Source organism: Uranotaenia lowii, chromosome 2 (assembly GCF_029784155.1).
Source record: "Uranotaenia lowii strain MFRU-FL chromosome 2, ASM2978415v1, whole genome shotgun sequence".
NCBI classification, from domain to species: Eukaryota; Metazoa; Arthropoda; class Insecta; order Diptera; family Culicidae; genus Uranotaenia; species Uranotaenia lowii.
Genome location: NC_073692.1, coordinates 146350245 through 146366320, shown reverse-complemented (window position 1 = coordinate 146366320; position 16076 = coordinate 146350245). Strand labels below are relative to the sequence as shown.

Below are 16076 nucleotides of genomic sequence, written 5' to 3'. Positions count from 1 at the left end.
GTATAATCTGAATCCCACGAGTTGCCAGGAAAAATACGGCCCTTTGCACCAGTGCCTGGCTATAGTGCAGACCTTAACAACGTTCTGCTTAAGATAGGATTATTATACACCCTCCTACCCCCACTTTGGGGCCCGCAGGCACAGAACCACCTTGAAGCGGGTGTTTACAAAATTTAGGAGAATACAACTCGTACATGCGCATTAATAGCAATAAGCACAATTGGTGAATCCTCCCTGAAGAAAACTTGGCTTAGAACTTCAAAATTCCAAGCCAAGTTTCCCCCCCTCCCAATGTGATAGTCGCATTTGAAGAATGACTAACGCATATGGGAAGTACTGGATAAGTCGCCTTTTACGACGTGGACCAGTATCCCAGTGGTAGTATTCTATGAGCCGCCACCACACAGCCAAAGTTGTTCAGCAGAAAATTTCCTTTAGAGAATTTATAAATTGGCACAAAAACCATAAGCAGGCTCGATTCCACAGAAGAAACAAAAATGATGTTAATTTTTCAGTACAAAATATTCAATTTTCCAATACAAACCTAAAAGTTTAAATTTACTCATGTAAACGTTACTTAAAAATTCTGCAAAAAATCATGGATGAGTTTCGAATCAAAACGAATCTTTTTAGACCCCAGGGTTTGGGAAATTTAAAATTGAACTCAAATCGACTCAGTCTAATGTCCGATGACCCATTTCAAAATGTTCCATCGAAAATTCTCTCTCGATTATTTGCCAAAAAACCGCGTAAAAAGAAACCGCTCGAAAAATACAGTGTATTTACTTATCATAGGGTGGCAACTCATTCGGGAAAGTCGGGAAACGCGGGAAAAAGTCGGGATTCGAAATCCTTCGGGAAAATGCGGGAAAAGGTCGGGAATTTCTCCATGAAACCGGGAATTTTTGGATCAGCTTCAAATTGAATATATTTTAGTGCCTCCAGTGCTCCAGGATTTCTTAAAAAATTGGGAAATTTACAATCAAACCATATTTCAAAAATTGAACTCGAAACATCGAGCAACTTAAAAATGATAAAATTGTAGGCTTCAGTCCAGGTCTTACCGAGAACTATCTATATAGTAGAAATATGAGACTTTTCCGTTCGTATTTCTTTGCGGTCTTCAATATTTCAACTCCCGTTCAACTTCCATCTTCTTTCTTGTTTATGTAAGGTTTAGAATTTAACATCATCTAATTAAACACATAATTGAAATAACCAGTGACACATAAGTAATTGAAATCGGAACTCCGATAACGGGTCGATATCTGCACATGAAGTGAAGAGATTCTTTTTTTACCTTGGAGAGATTTCTTGAATTGATTAATCTTAAAATATTGAAACGATTCAGAAAAAAGAATTATTATAAAAAAATGTTTGCAACCTCGTTTCAATGTTATAAATGAATTACAGTTTCGTAAGAAACTAGGAAGTTGATACTCATGCCCTTGGCAAATTTGGTTCGACTATGAGATTAAGTATGGTAACGAGGGATAATAAAAATAGCAACGCGTGAGCTTCAAGATCTAAAAATTAAAAAAAAAATGGAATGGCTTTCCCGTTTGAACAATTTTGTGCAAGAACAAACAAGTTCTATACAGTGAGCGAAATAAGAATAGCACCACTATGTGTTTTGCTTGTTAAAATATGAATGATTGAAAATTACGAAAATTCAAGCAGAAGTTTACTTTTTTTGGACGTAGCAATTGGCGTTGAGGACCACAAATGTGAAAAAAGGGGTGCGAAATAAGAATTGTACCACTTGAGTTTTTCAACAAAAACAAGACTATTTTTAAAAACTTACTGTGTAAAAGTGAATAATAATGCTTCTAGGAATTATTTGAATAGATAAATGCATTTTAGAAGTTTTCCAGATCTTCTAGCGTTAAGGAATTTGATGTTTGAGCTATTAAACTTCATCAAACTGCTTGATTTCTTTATTCACATTCAACAGTATGATGTCAAATGATGAAACATAGATTCAAGGCTGAGTTTGAATCTAAAAAGTAGGTTGGAATTCAAAAATATGAGATAAAGTATGATAACGAGGGATAATAAAAAATGTTTTTTAATAGTCAAACACTATTTCTCTAGTTTTAAGTCATAGATGGCAGCACTATCTTGCCATTCAACCAAATTTATGCCCATTTTCGAATATCCGGCATTAATAAGGGAGTGCTGAATGATTTTGGTCAAGAAATAAATACATGTACCATGTGAACGCTTTGGAAATTCTAAGATCACTAAATCCAAAAAAATAGAATTGCATCAAGGTCGCTTAAAATAATAAATAAAGTTATACTTTGCGATGGAGCTTGATGGACTAGACGGCTAGCAGTATTATTGCTATGATTTGCAATTGAATCGGAAGTTCAGATGAGCAGGAATTTTGGCGGTTGTACATTTTTATGCTGGTGATTCCTTTGCAAATCCGGAATATTTTGTTCGGTTTGATCAGGCCGAACAGAGCGCCATCGCCCTGAGAATTTTTTTTTTTTTTTTTTTTTTTTTTTTTTTTTTTTTTTTTTTTTTTTTTTTTTTTTTTATACGGGATTTTCATCCTCTGGGATGATTCATCCCTACTCCAGTCGTGTCAAGTTGATGTGTTTTTTTTTTGAATTTTTTTTATATTTTTCAGTTTTTGTGTAGTTTTTTTTTTCTTTTGTATTTTGTTTTTTTTTTTTTTTTGTTTTTTGGTAGGGGGGAAAGGAAAGGATAGTAACATTGAATAGATAAATAATCTTGCGTTTACATCTTTTTGGATAGAAAAGATAAGGATAGAGTACACATGTGTTTAGATAAAATTTTCCATTTTTGAAGATGGAGTGGTTTGGTATGTAGGGGTGAGGTTTTTCTTCTCGAAGCAGTTTGATTTTCTATTTTCCTGGGCTTTGTTTTTTTTTTTTTGAGATTGATGGAAAGGGAAGGATAGAAACATTGAAAAGAGAAATATTTTTGCGTTTTTAAGATAGGATAGTTAAGGATAGAGTAACATATGTATGTTGATTACGTTTCACGTATTTTTGTTGGGTAACAGTTGTTCCATAAAGGGGTTTTGAGTTGTTGTAGGAAGATTTTAGCTTTTTCTTCGTCAGGGCAATTTGTTTTTGTACTTTTCTGTGTTTTCTTTTTGAATTAGGGGGAAAGGGAAGGATAGGAACATCGAAAAGAGAAATTTTATTTTCACGTTTTTGATAGGAAAGATAAAGATAGAGTAACACATGTTTGCTGATATCTTTTCACACATTCGTGAAGTTTTAACATTATATTTCGTGAAGGAGTTTAGATTTATTGAGGAAGGTTATCAGCTTTTTTTCTTCGTCGGGACAATTGGAGAGTATTTCGCGTAGGTGTGGTGAAAGGGAACAAGACTGTCTGAGGTTTTGATATTGGAGACAAGATGTGAGGATATGTTTGATGGAGAGGGGGGTTTGGCAGGAAGAACAGAGAATGGGGTTATTTTTGGTGATAAGGTGGCTGTGGGTGAGTCGGGTGTGTCCGATACGGAGCCTAGTAAGTGCTCGCCTTTCAGCAATGCTGTGTCTGTCCAACCACTTTTCGGTTGTGTTTTTGATCTCACGGAGTTTTGCCTGGTTATTGTTGGACCAGTTAGTGTTCCATGCATTATGAATGACGTTTTTAATGAATCTTGAGGCGTCGGATTGAGGAATATTGGTGGTGGGAGGGACAAGTTTGGTACCAGCTGAGGCTAAACGGTCGGCCACCTCGTTGCCAGGTATTCCCGAGTGTCCCGGTACCCAGCAGAAGACGATGTTTTTACCAGGGGCTGTTTTGGTAATGTCCATGATCCAGGGATGTTTGACATTGCCTGCGGCTAACGCAGTAAGGACGCTTGCTGAATCCGAGAAAATAACGGTGTTTGGAGTGGCTTGTTCAATAGCTTTCATTATGGCGTAAGCCTCGGAACTGTAGACCGAGCAAAGTTTTGGGAGAGGCAGGCTTCTATCAGATACACCATCGTGGATTCCGCATCCAACATGACCACTATTATCTTTGGAGCCGTCGGTGTATACGTGGTGGTGGTTGGGATATTTATTATGTATGAGTTGTCGAAAGAGAGGAAGAACGACTGTCGAGGAGCTTCCGGCTTTGATGTTTTGTTTTAGGGAAAGATCAACCTTTAGGACAGCATCGTTCCAAAATTTTATTTTGACACCACTTCTAGAGCATACAGGAGGAAGGGTCAGTCCGGTTAGTTCCGTTAATAGAGAGTTTGTCCTAAGGACTATAGGGGAGTCATTATCTGAGCCGTTGGAAATGGCTCGAAGGGCTTTAGCGGAAAGGTGTTTAGCTACCAGAAATTTGAAGGGAAGTTGACCACTTTCTGCCATTAGGGAGTGAATGGGACTGGTGCAGAAAGCTCCGCTTATTAATCGGATACAGTTGTTGTAGAGTGGTTCAAGTTTCTTCATCACCTCTTCCATTCCCAAACTGACAAAGCCGAGCCCGTAAAGAAATGAAGGGACAAGCCAAGCATGAAGAAACCGAAAAAGAGTGTCTCGGTGGGCTAGGCTGGTTTTGTTAGTTAGTATACGGAGGATATTTACTTTGTTAGTGGCGTTTTTGCGAACCTTGTTCAAATGGGATGAGAAACTTAGCCGATCGTCAACCCATACTCCAAGTAGCCGGGTTGATCGAGTTAGGGGTATTATTTGGTTATGCATTTTAAGCGGGGGTAGTTTGCTAAGCTTTCTTCTGTTGGGGCCAAAATGGAGAAGGGAAGATTTGGTTGGTGAAAACTGGAAACCAACAGTGGGAGCCCAATCGGCTACCGTATTAACAGTGCTCTGCAATCTTCTACGGGCCATTCTGGCGAAGGGAGAGGTCGAAATGAGCAGTATATCGTCGGCATAGACAAGTGTTGATGTGTTGTTGGGGATGTTATCAAAGATGCTGTTAATAGCTGTTAGAAAGAGGGTGGGTGCTATAACTGACCCCTGAGGCACCCCCCCGGAGACTGGTTTGATAATTGATCGGGTGCCGTTAATAAGGACATAGATGAATCTGTCTGATAAGAAGTTTTTGATGTATTGGAACATTCTACCCCCAATGTTCCATTTGATGAATTGATTTGCGATTGCCGTCCTATCCACTCTGTCGAAAGCCTTGGATAAATCCAACGAGAGGAATTCAATGTGGTGTCGCTGATCTAATGACGAAGACAAGATAGATTCCAGCTTTTCAAAATAATCATCGGTTGATCTTCCGGTCCGAAAGGCGAATTGACGGGAATCAAGGAGTTGTCGCTTTTCGAGGATGGCATGTAGGCGTCGATTTACCATTCTTTCTAAAATCTTTCCGCAACAATCGAGGAGGGTGATGGGTCGATAGTTGTCGATAGTGAGGGGGTTTTGTTTTGCCTTAGGTATTGGTATTACTAGTCCAATTTTCCAATTTTCGGGGAGTTCCCCTTCGGATCAGATTCTGTTTAGGATATCCAGAAAGCTTTTTTTGCCCAGAAGCGAGAGATTTTTCAAGAGGGGGTAGCCAATATCGTCGGGACCCGCAGATAGCCCCTTAACTTTTCGAAGAACGAAATCCAGTTCCTCAAAGGTAAAGTTGCTGTTGTAGTCTGAGTCATTGTGGCAGGGAGAGGGGGGAAAGTCGGGTAGAGGTAAGGTAGATTGGGTGGACACTGAAGAAAAATGATCGCAAAAAGAGTTGGCGAGAGCTTGGGGGTCATTAATGTACTTATTATTTAAGAGGAGAAGGTAAGGGTTTCTTCGTGAGTCGCCATTTAATGCCTTCATTTTGGCCCAAAGTACATTAGAGGGAGTATTGGGGTTAATTCCTTCGGTGAATTCTTGCCAACTTGTGCTTTTGGCTATCCGAACGGCACGTCTGGCGCTAGACCGAGCTATTTTGAATTCTTCGAGAGCGGTGACTTTTCGTGGATCGTCGTTAGGAAGCTTTCTTAGAGCACGAAGCTTTTTTCGTCGGAGTTTAACGGCATCTCTCACTTCGGTAGTCCACCAAGGGACTGCAGTTTTCCCAGGTATACCAGTGGTTCGAGGGATGTGTTTCTCGGCTGATTCGTGAAGGATTTTGGAAAAGCAAGGGATGTTGGTTGGATTGTGTAAGGATAAAAGATTATCAACTTCTAGTTGATAGCTGAGCCAATCTGCGTTTTCATATTTCCATCTTGGTCTAGCGGCTACGAGCGGGGTAGGGTGTCGAATTTTAATAGTAATTGGGAAATGGTCACTGCCGAAAGAGTCCTCGAATATGTCCCAGAAAAATTTTGGCCCAAGTTCCCAAGATACTAAGGTAAGATCCAGGGCAGACATATTGCCGGTGGAGGGGTCTAGGCGGGTTGGTTTTGAATTATTCAAGATGGTTAAATTGTAAATTGAAGCTAGATTTTCTAGATGAGCTCCTTTTCTACATGTGTGGTTACTGCCCCTGAGGGTAGAGTGGGCGTTGGGATCCGTCATGACTATGAATGGAGATTGCAATTGGGAGAATAAGTCATCAACTTTGTCGGTAAATTCGGAGAAGGGAATTTGAGGGGGAATATAGAGGAAGATTACAGTAATTTCGAACGGGGAACGGAGTTTGGCACCTACAGCGTACAATGAGGTGTCCAGATTAATTAAATCGTAAGGGATGGTGGTTTTAATTGCGAGGGCTGCACCTTGCCGAGCATTGGTGTTGCATGATGTGTGGAGATTGTATCCTTTGATAAGGTTTTGTGGAACAGTGGAGTTGCTGAGGATATCTTGAATAGCCAACACTAAGGGGGAGAACTTTGACAAGATAAGCTGGATGTCAGGGAGCCGGCTGGTTAGGCCCCGAGTGTTCCACTGGATAGCAAAATCGAGACACTTCTTGTATGCAGGAGATTTTTGGGTCTTACCGGTGGAGAGATTATTGGAATTATTTATGGGAGTAACGGATGCAGAGTCAGAGGAGAAATTAGCCATTGCGGTGTGAAATTAGGAATGCGTTCGAAGGGTAAGATGCGATTTGTCAGAATAAGGGTCACTTACCGGAAGTGTTTCTAGGGGCCGTGATACTACCTTGGTTTCTTGGATCCCTTGTCTTTTTGGATGTTGTAGCGAGGTCAGGTGGGCTATCAATAGAGCTGTTCTGGCGGCTTCGTTTGGGGGTGGATGTGTTGCTCGGGGTGCAGGAGGTCGTCATTCGGCGGTCACAGTCGGAAGCAGAGTCGTCGGAATCTTGGGTGGTTGAAGAATCCCCTACGAGTGTGGAGTTGTTGTTTTCTTGGAGGATTGCCAGCTGTTCCATGAGCTGACGAACTTGCGCTTCGAGTTCTTGGATCCGTTTGTCTTTGCCGGTTTCGATTTGTTCCGCCTGAGCCCGCTGCATCGCCGCTCTCTGGTTTAGAAGACGGTTCCGGTACTCCTTGGCGGCCTCTGTTTGAGAAATTCCGAGGTTGACTCTCAGTCGGACAATTGCTTGCTCCTCCTGGAAAACTGGGCAGTTTCGATCCATAACAGAGTGATTGCCCTTGCAGTTAACACAGTGCTTTGGGTTTGGACATTCCTTGTGTGCACCTGCGGCACCGCAATCAATGCAAATAGCTGGATTTTTGCACCGATTCTTGGTGTGCCCATAGGTGCCACAGTGGTAGCACAATAACGGACGAGGATAGTATGGCCGGGTGGTGACTCTCAAAAAGCCAAAATAAATGTATGGTGGAGGAATGGTGCCGTTTAGTGTGAGAACCATCGAGTAGGAATGGATTGTTCACCGGATTTCTTAAGAAAGCGGTACACCTTAACGACGCCTTGATCTGCCAGGTACCCTTGAAGTTGGTCATCGGTCAATCCGCCAATGTTATCGCAGGAAACGACGCATTGACAGTGGTTGAGAGTCGGATGATATTCGATAGAAATGGGAGTTTCGTCGATGAGTTTGTCCATTTTGAGAAGCATGTTGATTTGCGTAGGGCTCCTGACTTTTAGAAGGTAGTTTTCCCCCCGGTCGGTGGGATTTCCGCCTTCGATTCGTCCGACAAGCTGTTGAATGCTGGTGGAAATGATGAACGGATTTTTGGGGAAGTTGAATCCGGTGGCTGGTTTAAGACGGAGAAATTGGACATCGCCGTGTTCCCCTCTGGGATCCATCCAAGATGGAACAGTTCTCAGGTTCCGATTTCCTATTGGGTTTGGTGTGTTTCCCCACACCGCACAGTGGTCCAAAATGCGAAAAACGTGATCGTTGCTTATAACTTTTTTAGGTCACATTTTAGCATATCGGTGTCTTCGGAGAAGTTTGTCAGTAAAATCAGTTCTATAATAAAAAAATATTATTTTTCTGATTAATCCCCCTACAAGTGAGATAAAATTTCTAACTTCTCTGTTATAGGTTTTAGCTCTTTGATGTTTTGGACAAACTTGTTTAAAATCAAATTTTCTACAACTTTGTCTCAGATGCCAAGTTTCTAAAATAATTATTATTCGAGATATCGGCCAAATAAGAAACTTAACCTCTAAAAATCAGTTTTTTAATAATAACTTTTTTCAGTTAATTTTAAGTTTAATAAAATGTTCCGCAAAGTTGTTTGTCTTACTAAAATACACCACTTTGTTGAGCACTTCAAGTTTGTAAAATGTGATACTGCAGAGCTATGTTAAAAAGATTACCGAAAATAGGGCTTTTTCACGCCTTATTTTACAATCACCGGGCAACATCGGGCAGCCCGCTTTAGATGCAAAATAAAGTCGAAGATTTCGTCTACAAGATGCAGGTACAATCGTCAGTATCCACTTGTATCCAAGCGAGATACATTTATTTTACTTTTCCATGTTTGCATTAAAAACAACGATTTCTATGAAAGCACATACAGAGCATTCTACTAGGTACGTGTGTTTTCTTCTAGCTTTTCCCTGCGCGATGTCAGAAGCAAAGGTTTGGAAGCGCATTTGTATTATTAGCATCTCCAGCTTGTAGAGGATATCTATTTCAATTGAACACACAATAACCAGTAATAATAATACAAATGCGCTTCCAAACCTTTGCTTCTGACATCGCGCAGGGAAAAGCTAGAAGAAAACACACGTACCTAGTAGAATGCTCTGTATGTGCTTTCGTAGAAATCGTTGTTTTTAATGCAAACATGGAAAAGTAAAATAAATGTATCTCGCTGGGATACAAGTGGATACTGACGATTGTACCTGCATCTTGTAGACAAAATCTTCGACTTTATTTTGCATCTTAAGCGGGCTGCCCGATGTTGCCCGGTGTTTGTAAAATAAGGCGTGAAAAAGCCCTATTTTCGGTAATCTTTTTAACATAGCTCTGCAGTATCACATTTTAAAAACTTGAAATGTTCAACAAAGTGGTGTATTTTAGTAAGACAAACAACTTTGTCGAACATTTTATTAAACTTAAAATTAGCTGAAAAAAGTTGTGATTAAAACACTGATTTTTAGAGGTTAAGTTTCTTATTTGGCCGATATCTCGAATAATAATTATTTTAGAAACTTGGCATCTGAGACAAAGTTGTAGAAAATTTGATTTTAAACAAGTTTGTCGAAAACATCAAAGAGCTAAAACCTATAACAGAGAAGTTAGAAATTTTATCTCACTTGTAGGGGGATTAATCAGAAAAATAATAACTTTTTATTATAGAACTGATTTTACTGAAAAACTTCTCGGAAGACACCAATATGCTAAAATGTGACCTAAAAAAGTTATAAGCAACGATCACGTTTTTCGCATTTTGGACCACTGTGCACCGGGGGAAATTCCCCCATCGTGCCAAAAGAAGCGATAAACTTTTTCGTAGCACCAATCTAATTCAGTAGCACTCGCGAAAACTCAAACGAATTGGATGTCCGTGTTTTAGAAAGCACTAACGCGAGCGAAAAATTAATCACGATAACGTAAGAAAAGAAACGTCTGCACGCGACGACAGTTCGAGACGGAATGGCCCTGATCTGAGAAAATTTTTGATGTCAATCTCATTTTTAAAACCAAAAAAGCGAATATGATTGGCGAAAATAACTGATTCCATCCATACAACACATATATGTTGTCTCGTGTAGGAATGATTTGTACATTCAAACTGAAGTTTCTCGAAAAAATGCTGATGAGGTTTAGTTCGGACTGGTCGAATTCCGACAATTTGTCCTCCGGTATAAAATAAAAACTCAGCAAATATATTCAGATGAAATATTCAGGAGTAAGAAATGTAAATTTTCCTTTGATTATTGAATAAAATTAACGAGAAACCATTAGTTAACTTGTGACCTAAACTAACACAATGAAATCCAACCAGTTTTTTAGCTGAATGAACGTCTTGAAAATCAATCAAATCTGTTTTCTTGAAAACCATAGGGTTTTACAAAGTTTATTAAATACATTCAAACGAGGTTTTTGAAATAAATAATGATTGCTCACAAGATTGAAATATTAACTTCATTGAGACTAATTTACTTATTTGCGGCTTTTTGAATCATTTATACGAAATGTGCCATTTAATGAAAATGAGTTTTACTACAATACCTACCTTTTTATCATATTCATACTCTAAGTACAGAATTCCCGATGAAACAAAATCTTTCCAATTTGTTTAAATACCTCTATTCTTTAAAAAGAAATAAGTTTCAGATATTATATTACTTATTTTCTCCAACATAATCCCTACTTAAAAGTTTATAAATAACCAAAATCGGTACCATTTCTGTTTAGTTCCAAACTTTGCGCATTTTCTCATTTAGCTTAAGTATTTTTTCTAAAAGTTCTTATTCAATTTAAATTGGTTCCTTAGTAACAAGATATAAAAATGCGCAGAGTAACTGCCAAACACAGTAAAAGTTGAAATCTTCTTAAAAATATTCAAATATTTTGGGATTTGTTAAAATTTGATTAAATCGCTTATTAAAAGTAGAAAATAAAACTTTTTTTTCTCGTTACTGAAAGTCGGGAACTTCGCGCGACCACATTGAAAAATGCGATTTTTTTCAAGGGAGTTAACTACCAGGGTAATTTTTCCTTACCTGGGAAAATTGCAGGAAATGAAGCGAGAAGTTTCCTGCTTTTCAACATTAAATAAAAAGTGTCCATTTTCTTTCATGAATAGTCCTTATATGTTAAATTTCTCAACCAAGTTGAATGAGATTTTGATTTTTTTCAAATAATAGCAAATTTCTTGAAGAAGTGGAAAACAAATTTGAAATAGGTAGATGGTTTTTTGTTAATTTTTTCCTAATTTTCTTAACAAGGTACTCAAAAACTGTTGTAAAATACGTTTTTTCACGTATTTTTCGATAAACCTTGAGTGGTCATTACTCAGAACTCATCGCTTTTTTTCTGAAGCAACCTACTCTGTGTACATACCTTCCTCCATCATGATTCAATAAAAACTTCCACCCAAGAGTCGGCAGAATTTAATCATTGTTGAAATGTTTACGTTCTTATCAGGATCCTTTGGTCAGTGGCCAGTTGTTGTGGTTTTTGTACGCTTATCAACATCAAGACAGCTACGCAAACAATTTTGACGTTATTTAAAGAGCTCGTAATTAAAATGTCGTCCGTGAATGTTAACATTGTTTTTTTCTTTCTTGCAATTCTCTTATCTTTCCACAGTCATCATCATCACAACAACTCGCACTCATCGCTACCACATGTGTCGTCCAATGGAAAAATCATCACAAGCAGCAGCAACAGCAGTAATATTGTTAATAGTAGTAGCATCGTTAGTAGTAGTAGCAGTAGTAATGGTACCAGCTCAAGTATCCTCTCATCATCCTCGCTAGTGCAACATCAGCAGCTGCTTCAACAACAGCAGCAGCAGAAACACAAATCATCTGCTACTAGAACAATAGAAGAGCAGCAACGAGAAGAGGAACAATCATCGATCGCATTCAAATCGATGATGGAAACCACCAGCATCGTGACATCGACGTCGTCATCATCATCCTTTCAACAGCAACAACAAATCCAATCAACCGAATCTAGTTCTGCGTCGTCGTCGTCGCTGCTATCATCGGTAGCCGTGACGTCGCCACCGCCATCGTCGTCGTCCCACGAAGGTGACGCAGAAGCAGGGCCGACAACTGCTGCCAATAATAGTAGTAGCACGACGACCACCACCAGTCGAGAATCTCGATCCACCAAATTGAAATCATCGGCATCGGCACCAGTACCCGAAAGTGCCCCAATCGAGAAGGTGGAAAAAACAATAGAAGTTGGTGCCCCCGGTAGTGTTGCTATCGTACTAGAATCGAATCCAGCAGCAGTTTCTCAGCAGCAGCCGGAAGTCCAAAAAATGAAACTCAGCGAGACGACGACGACGACGACGACGATTATGACCAATGGTGACGGTGATGTTGGCAAGATAATGATGCCCCCATCCAAAGTGATACGTAACGGGACGACAAATGGGCACCATCCCGAAGTAGAGGGAGAAGACGATAAGGAGAATGTTAACGGAATGTTGCCGAGTGTCGCTGCCAAGGAAGTGACCAATGGCAAACATCCGTCAGAGCCAGAATTGGTGCTGGTTCGGGACGGGAACTATTTCCTGCAGGTGCTAAAAAACGAACAAAACAGGCTACTCACAATGGCAGCCGACATCGAGCGGGAGGTTGAGCAAGTCAAGGTGGGTCATGTGTTCTTCCTAGTTTGCGCCACTGAGCCAGGGACAATAGAAAAACAATGATTTTTTGACAGTTTCATTACTTCTGCTTTAGTCCAAACTTTATCATTTAAAAACGATAAAAGTTCTCCCCTAAAATTTTCAAACTCTTCATACTTTTGTTACCCTTGTTTTTCGGTTGATCAAACTGGTGCAGCCATAAATGTCGTAAGCCCCACTAAGCATACGCGGATGCTGTCGAGAGATCATGCGAATGTGTTTATCTAAATCCTTCTCACATTTTTTTTTTGCGTATTTATTTTGCTCACTTGCAGACTGATGGTGTGGATATCAGCGAGGAAGTTGCTGGCTATGTGCTGGTCGCAGCCGGCAAAGCGCGACTGCTCTGCTCCCAGAAGATGAAACAATTTGAAGGTGAGTGTTACATTTTTTTCTGTTTAAGATTGTTTTCTTTTGTACACCGGGTTTTTGTGGTCGAATAAAGTGTTTAAAAAAAACGAACACAGGATAGGCTCTTAATTTTTAATCGCCTATTTTAAAATCGATTAAATTTTTTGTCAGTTTCGACGTGTTTTGCTGTACCTAACCTGGTAACTTGTTATTGTAAAAATGATTCGAAACAGCTTATAAAAGAGCATAAATTTAAAAAATCCACGTGTTGGAATCAATATCATACGATGAGCAAAAACTGTGACTCATCACGTCAAATCGAAGGAGAAAAAACTAGTAGGCATCAAAGTCGCTAACTGTGCTGACGCTGTATTTCGGATTTCAAAAATCATATGATTTATGAAATTGGTATGATTCCAATTTCAAACTTTGGGGTCTGAAATTGTTCCTTGGCAACTTTGAGCTCAATAGGTTAACTTTTAAAAGTCGCTAAACGTAGCTCATGTTCATCAGGGTGGCCTGCGAACCAGGATAACCGAAAAAAAACCGGGATATGAAAATGACACCGGGAATTTGAAATAAAAACCGGGAAAACTGTCAACAAAAGAAATTATTTTTCCTCTTAATATACTGCCCTACTTGCATAACAGTCCCATATGAATTTTCGCAATTTTTCATCTATCCTGAAAGTTCGTCATTTTGAACATAGCGCTTCAATATAAAACAATAAAAAAGAGGTTTTGTTCTAGAAACTACGAAAAAAATATCAACTTATATCCCATATGAAATATACCCGTATAACAGTCCCATATGTGAAATACCACGGATTTAGTTACTTTTCAGTGTTTTTTTCCGGCGAAATAGTCTTTGATTTATTGCTTTGAATCATTTAAAAAAGATTCAACTTACTTGATGTCGAATTATGCACACTAGTTTTCGAAGGCAGGCCAGTAAGAAGGAAGAAATGTCTTCTGACTGAAAAACTATCAGATGCAATCAAAAATCGTAAAAAGATTCAACTATCAATGTGGAATTCACTATATTTTTCTAAAAGTATGTTTCTTTTACAGATAACCTAGGTCTAGGATAACTTCAGATCTAAGGAAGTAGCTTAGTTAGCAAAACATATTCTGTATGGGACTGTTATGCGAGTAGATTTGACAAAGGTTTTAAAGATGCTTGCATGACAGTCCCATAACGAATAAAAAAGTTGCTTCTGACCTTACCAATATGGCCCAATTTCAAAAATTTCAAGTTTTACGATTCATTATGATAACCTAGAACACATTCCATCAAACGATTTCATTTATGCCAAAAGTTGTGGTTACAATTTAAAAATATATTCCAAAACAGAAAACCTTGATTTTCTCGCTTGCTTGTTTTTGCATATGGGACTGTTATGTAGGTGCAGTATACTTACATACTAAATAGGAAGGTTCTTCAAAAGTATTTTTTTTCAGAAGCTTTAAGTACAAATTTGTCAATTTTGTAGGTTATGATTGAACAAGAGATGGAGTTGCATGTTTTCGTGTCCCAATTTAGCTTTTCCTTAAATGTTAGACATGACTAGCCATAAGAGCCCGAATAATAAAACTGTGTTCCATATAATTAAATTAAAAACAGAATTTTTGAACTTATATTAAAAATTGAAATATCAGATTCAGAAATAATACTTTATGTCGTTTGTCGACTTTCAATGAATTATATGAGATACTTTTTCGGTTAGCAGTGTAACAAAAACGACTATTTATTTATAATTCCAAAGATACGAAAGATCGAAACGTTGGAATCATAAATAATAAGTCCTGGTGCTTTTTAATAGACTGTTTGCCGAAAAAGTATCACACACAATATATATTTAAAATTTGGATAAGAATTTCCAAATCTTAATATTTTTTCGATTTGAATTCAAAATTCAAGTAGAAAATTCAAATTAAGAGATTGGATTGAAATTACTATTTCTATTGAAGACCGACTCAAAATGCAGATGAAGAATTCGTGTATAGAATTCAGGTTTAAGATTAAGATTTCTTATTTAGAAATCAGACTAAAATGTCAAATTTACAATCATAGATTAAGATTGAAATGCAATTTTCAAACAAAATACATCTTCAAAATCAGAGTCTGTTTTGAGAATTTTGTAGAAAAGATAAACTTTTGAAAAACAAATCAATTTATGCAACTTAAATTAACCTAGATTTTTAAGTTCCAACTTAAAATAGAAATCAAAAATTAAAATTCAATTTTCGAATTACACAGGTGAATAGCACTTTAGATTCTTCTGTAATGCTGATTTTTGAAATTTTTGTGTTCTGAATACGAAATTTCTCAATCACTTCTATTTTTGATGGTATGTCGTTTGAAAGCTCTAAACCTCATCAATTCTGAGTAAACTCAACATTGATAATTGATGAGGCTATAAACCTATATGACGCCCTCTGAGCCAAAGGGATATCTACACTTTTCATATCTACTTAGTACCTACTTGAATCAGTATGTAAACAAACGGCTTGGTTGTTTTGGTGAATAATTAGAAGAAAAATTAGTTTATGTATGTCAGATTGTTTGTTTGGGCTCAAACCATAATTTCTAGAAGAAAAAATGTCTTTTTTTTTTAATTTTTTTTTGTAATTGAGAAAAGTTGAACGTTTGCACTTGCCCCGGTGTACCTTAAACCGAAATTCCTTTTTTGTCTCAACATTTCAAATCCTATATCCAGTCTAGAATCCGTTTTACAAGAAATATGGTATCTCTCGTAACTTTCGATACAACCAATAGAAGTTTTTGGAAACTTCACACATTGTAGTTTTATTGTTCGACAATCGCTCTGCACATTTTCAATAATAGGCGTTGTGCAGTTTATAAGATATTGCAGTTTAAATGGTAAAAGTTCAATAAGTCCTATTCCCGTAGAATTACAGTGTTTCAAGTCACAAATGTTTAAAAAAGGTCGAATTTCTTGAGTTGATAATGTGATAGTTGATCTACCTTACGTAGAAAGTTTGAACAAAAAATATCATCTGAGTTGAAAGTTATGGAAGTTCAAACTTGAAGTGACAGTGCCATGCCCAATTAATTGGACAACTCTAATGCAATC

General features: G+C 38.0%; 1 protein-coding gene across 1 annotated transcript in view; it reads left to right on the top strand.

Moving 5' to 3' along the window:
• The window catches only part of LOC129748963 (disks large-associated protein 4), a 199078-nt gene that overhangs the window by 167597 nt on the left and 15405 nt on the right, over nucleotides 1-16076 (top strand). The window contains exons 5-6 of the mRNA XM_055743779.1: nucleotides 11578-12592; nucleotides 12904-13003. Coding sequence (XP_055599754.1) covers nucleotides 11578-12592; nucleotides 12904-13003 — 1115 coding nt within the window. The remainder of the gene's footprint in view (nucleotides 1-11577; nucleotides 12593-12903; nucleotides 13004-16076) is intronic.